This window comes from Aedes albopictus, chromosome 2 (genome assembly GCF_035046485.1).
Source record: "Aedes albopictus strain Foshan chromosome 2, AalbF5, whole genome shotgun sequence".
Classification (NCBI taxonomy): domain Eukaryota; kingdom Metazoa; phylum Arthropoda; class Insecta; order Diptera; family Culicidae; genus Aedes; species Aedes albopictus.
Genome location: NC_085137.1, coordinates 157,141,778 through 157,143,232, shown reverse-complemented (window position 1 = coordinate 157,143,232; position 1,455 = coordinate 157,141,778). Strand labels below are relative to the sequence as shown.

General features: G+C 42.3%; 1 protein-coding gene across 1 annotated transcript; it reads right to left on the bottom strand.

Annotated features, from left to right (window-relative positions):
* Positions 1 to 296: 296 nt before the first annotated feature.
* Positions 297 to 1,092, bottom strand: LOC109424228 (uncharacterized). Its single transcript, XM_019699310.3, has 2 exons — positions 670 to 1,092; positions 297 to 606 (listed from the first exon to the last, which is right to left on the bottom strand). The coding sequence occupies exons 1-2, from the start codon at positions 838 to 840 to the stop codon at positions 520 to 522; spliced, it is 258 nt and encodes an 85-aa protein (XP_019554855.3). The 5' UTR covers positions 841 to 1,092; the 3' UTR covers positions 297 to 519.
* Between the last annotated feature and the right edge of the window lie 363 nt (positions 1,093 to 1,455).

Genomic DNA, 1,455 nt, shown 5'->3' with positions numbered 1-1,455 from the left:
TGTGCATATTCAAACTTTACAAAGACCACACCTGACGACATCTTCCACGATGATCCGGTTTCTGTCCCGCAGGGCAAACTACTGGAGCCACAAAGATCTCTCTACCGCCGGGTGAAACCGCACTGTGCTCCACGGATGTTGGCTCCTTCTTTATTGGAACAATTTCCTCAGATGAACATCTGACTACGTGAAAACTATTCATGACCAAAATTAGAAACAGTAGGACAATGGTTTTGACACCGGTTACCTCCATGATGGTAAAGATATGCTTTGAAGCGTCTTAATGAACTGAAAACTTTCTGTATAAATGTAATGCATTTTATTCAGGAAGTAAACTTAAATGCTTCTTTGAACGTATATATTTTTGATAAAATTATCACTTCAATTGCACTATTCAGGTGCAATCAGCATCGGTACATTCACAGGAAGTTGTAAACTAGCAAGTGGCAAGCAAACAGCAAAACAATACTGATAACGATTTAGGTACATTCTACGTCTTAGGTTCCGCAGACGTTACCCCTATCCGTTCCACACTGGGCGGCACTTTCCATTATGATCTGGCTTCTGGCCCTCCGGGCAAACAACAGGAGCGTCAATGATGTTAATCTAAAATGTGAGGAAAATGCCACGTGTTATTTTCACTATGATTCGTGGAGATATGGAACTAACCTCTTGAACGTTTGAGTCATCTGGTTTCATTGGTTGAATCTTAACCACTTTCAGTACATTCTCATCCGGAACAGCCAGTGGGACTTCATCGTCACACTCTTCACATGCTGGTCGACCTTGCACGGCCAAAGCCACTAGCAAAATTCCAGAAATCACAAACAGAATCTTCATTTTCAATGCCACAAGTAGAATCACGCTGTTGACTTCCTTCGTCCACGGCTGGGATCGCTTTGCGGTACGAGACACCTTCGGTCAATCTATTTCAAATCAATTTCCAATCGGCAATCAAGTTACATGAGAGATAACGATAAGCCGCCGCAATCCACAGTACAGGATGTGCCCGTAAACAGGTGAACGATCAATAAACTTAATCCCTTGGCAATCAAAGTCGGAAATTGGCCAGTCAATCCTATCGAAGTGTCCCCTTTGAATCAACTGACTGTTTATTTTCGCCCCAGATGCATACGTGTTCCAACAATGCTACCCGAGTTGGTATCTTATCATGAGAATGTCCACGTGATAACAACCGTAGGTATCTGGAGCATTGTGAAGATCTGAATGAATACATCACCAACCTACGATGATGAGTTTGACCACAGTAGGTATGAGATTAGATTAGCGCATTTATCTCTCCCCGTATCTTTCGTTTATTGTCCTAATCCACGATGTGCAGTGTGATAAAGTGCAACAGTTGGTTCCACAGGAAAGTTAACAAATCATTTATTAACATAGTTTATGAAGAGGATGGTCTCAAACGACGGCACGACAGGGAAAATCCATTTTCGT

Excerpts from the sequence above, each read along its gene's own strand:
- LOC109424228 (XM_019699310.3), bottom strand. The coding sequence starts at position 840 with ATGAAGATTCTGTTTGTGATTTCTGGAATTTTGCTAGTGGCTTTGGCC. Across the intron at positions 607-669 it reads ATGACTCAAACGTTCAAGAG|ATTAACATCATTGACGCTCC; the intron begins GTTAGTTCCATA and ends CTCACATTTTAG.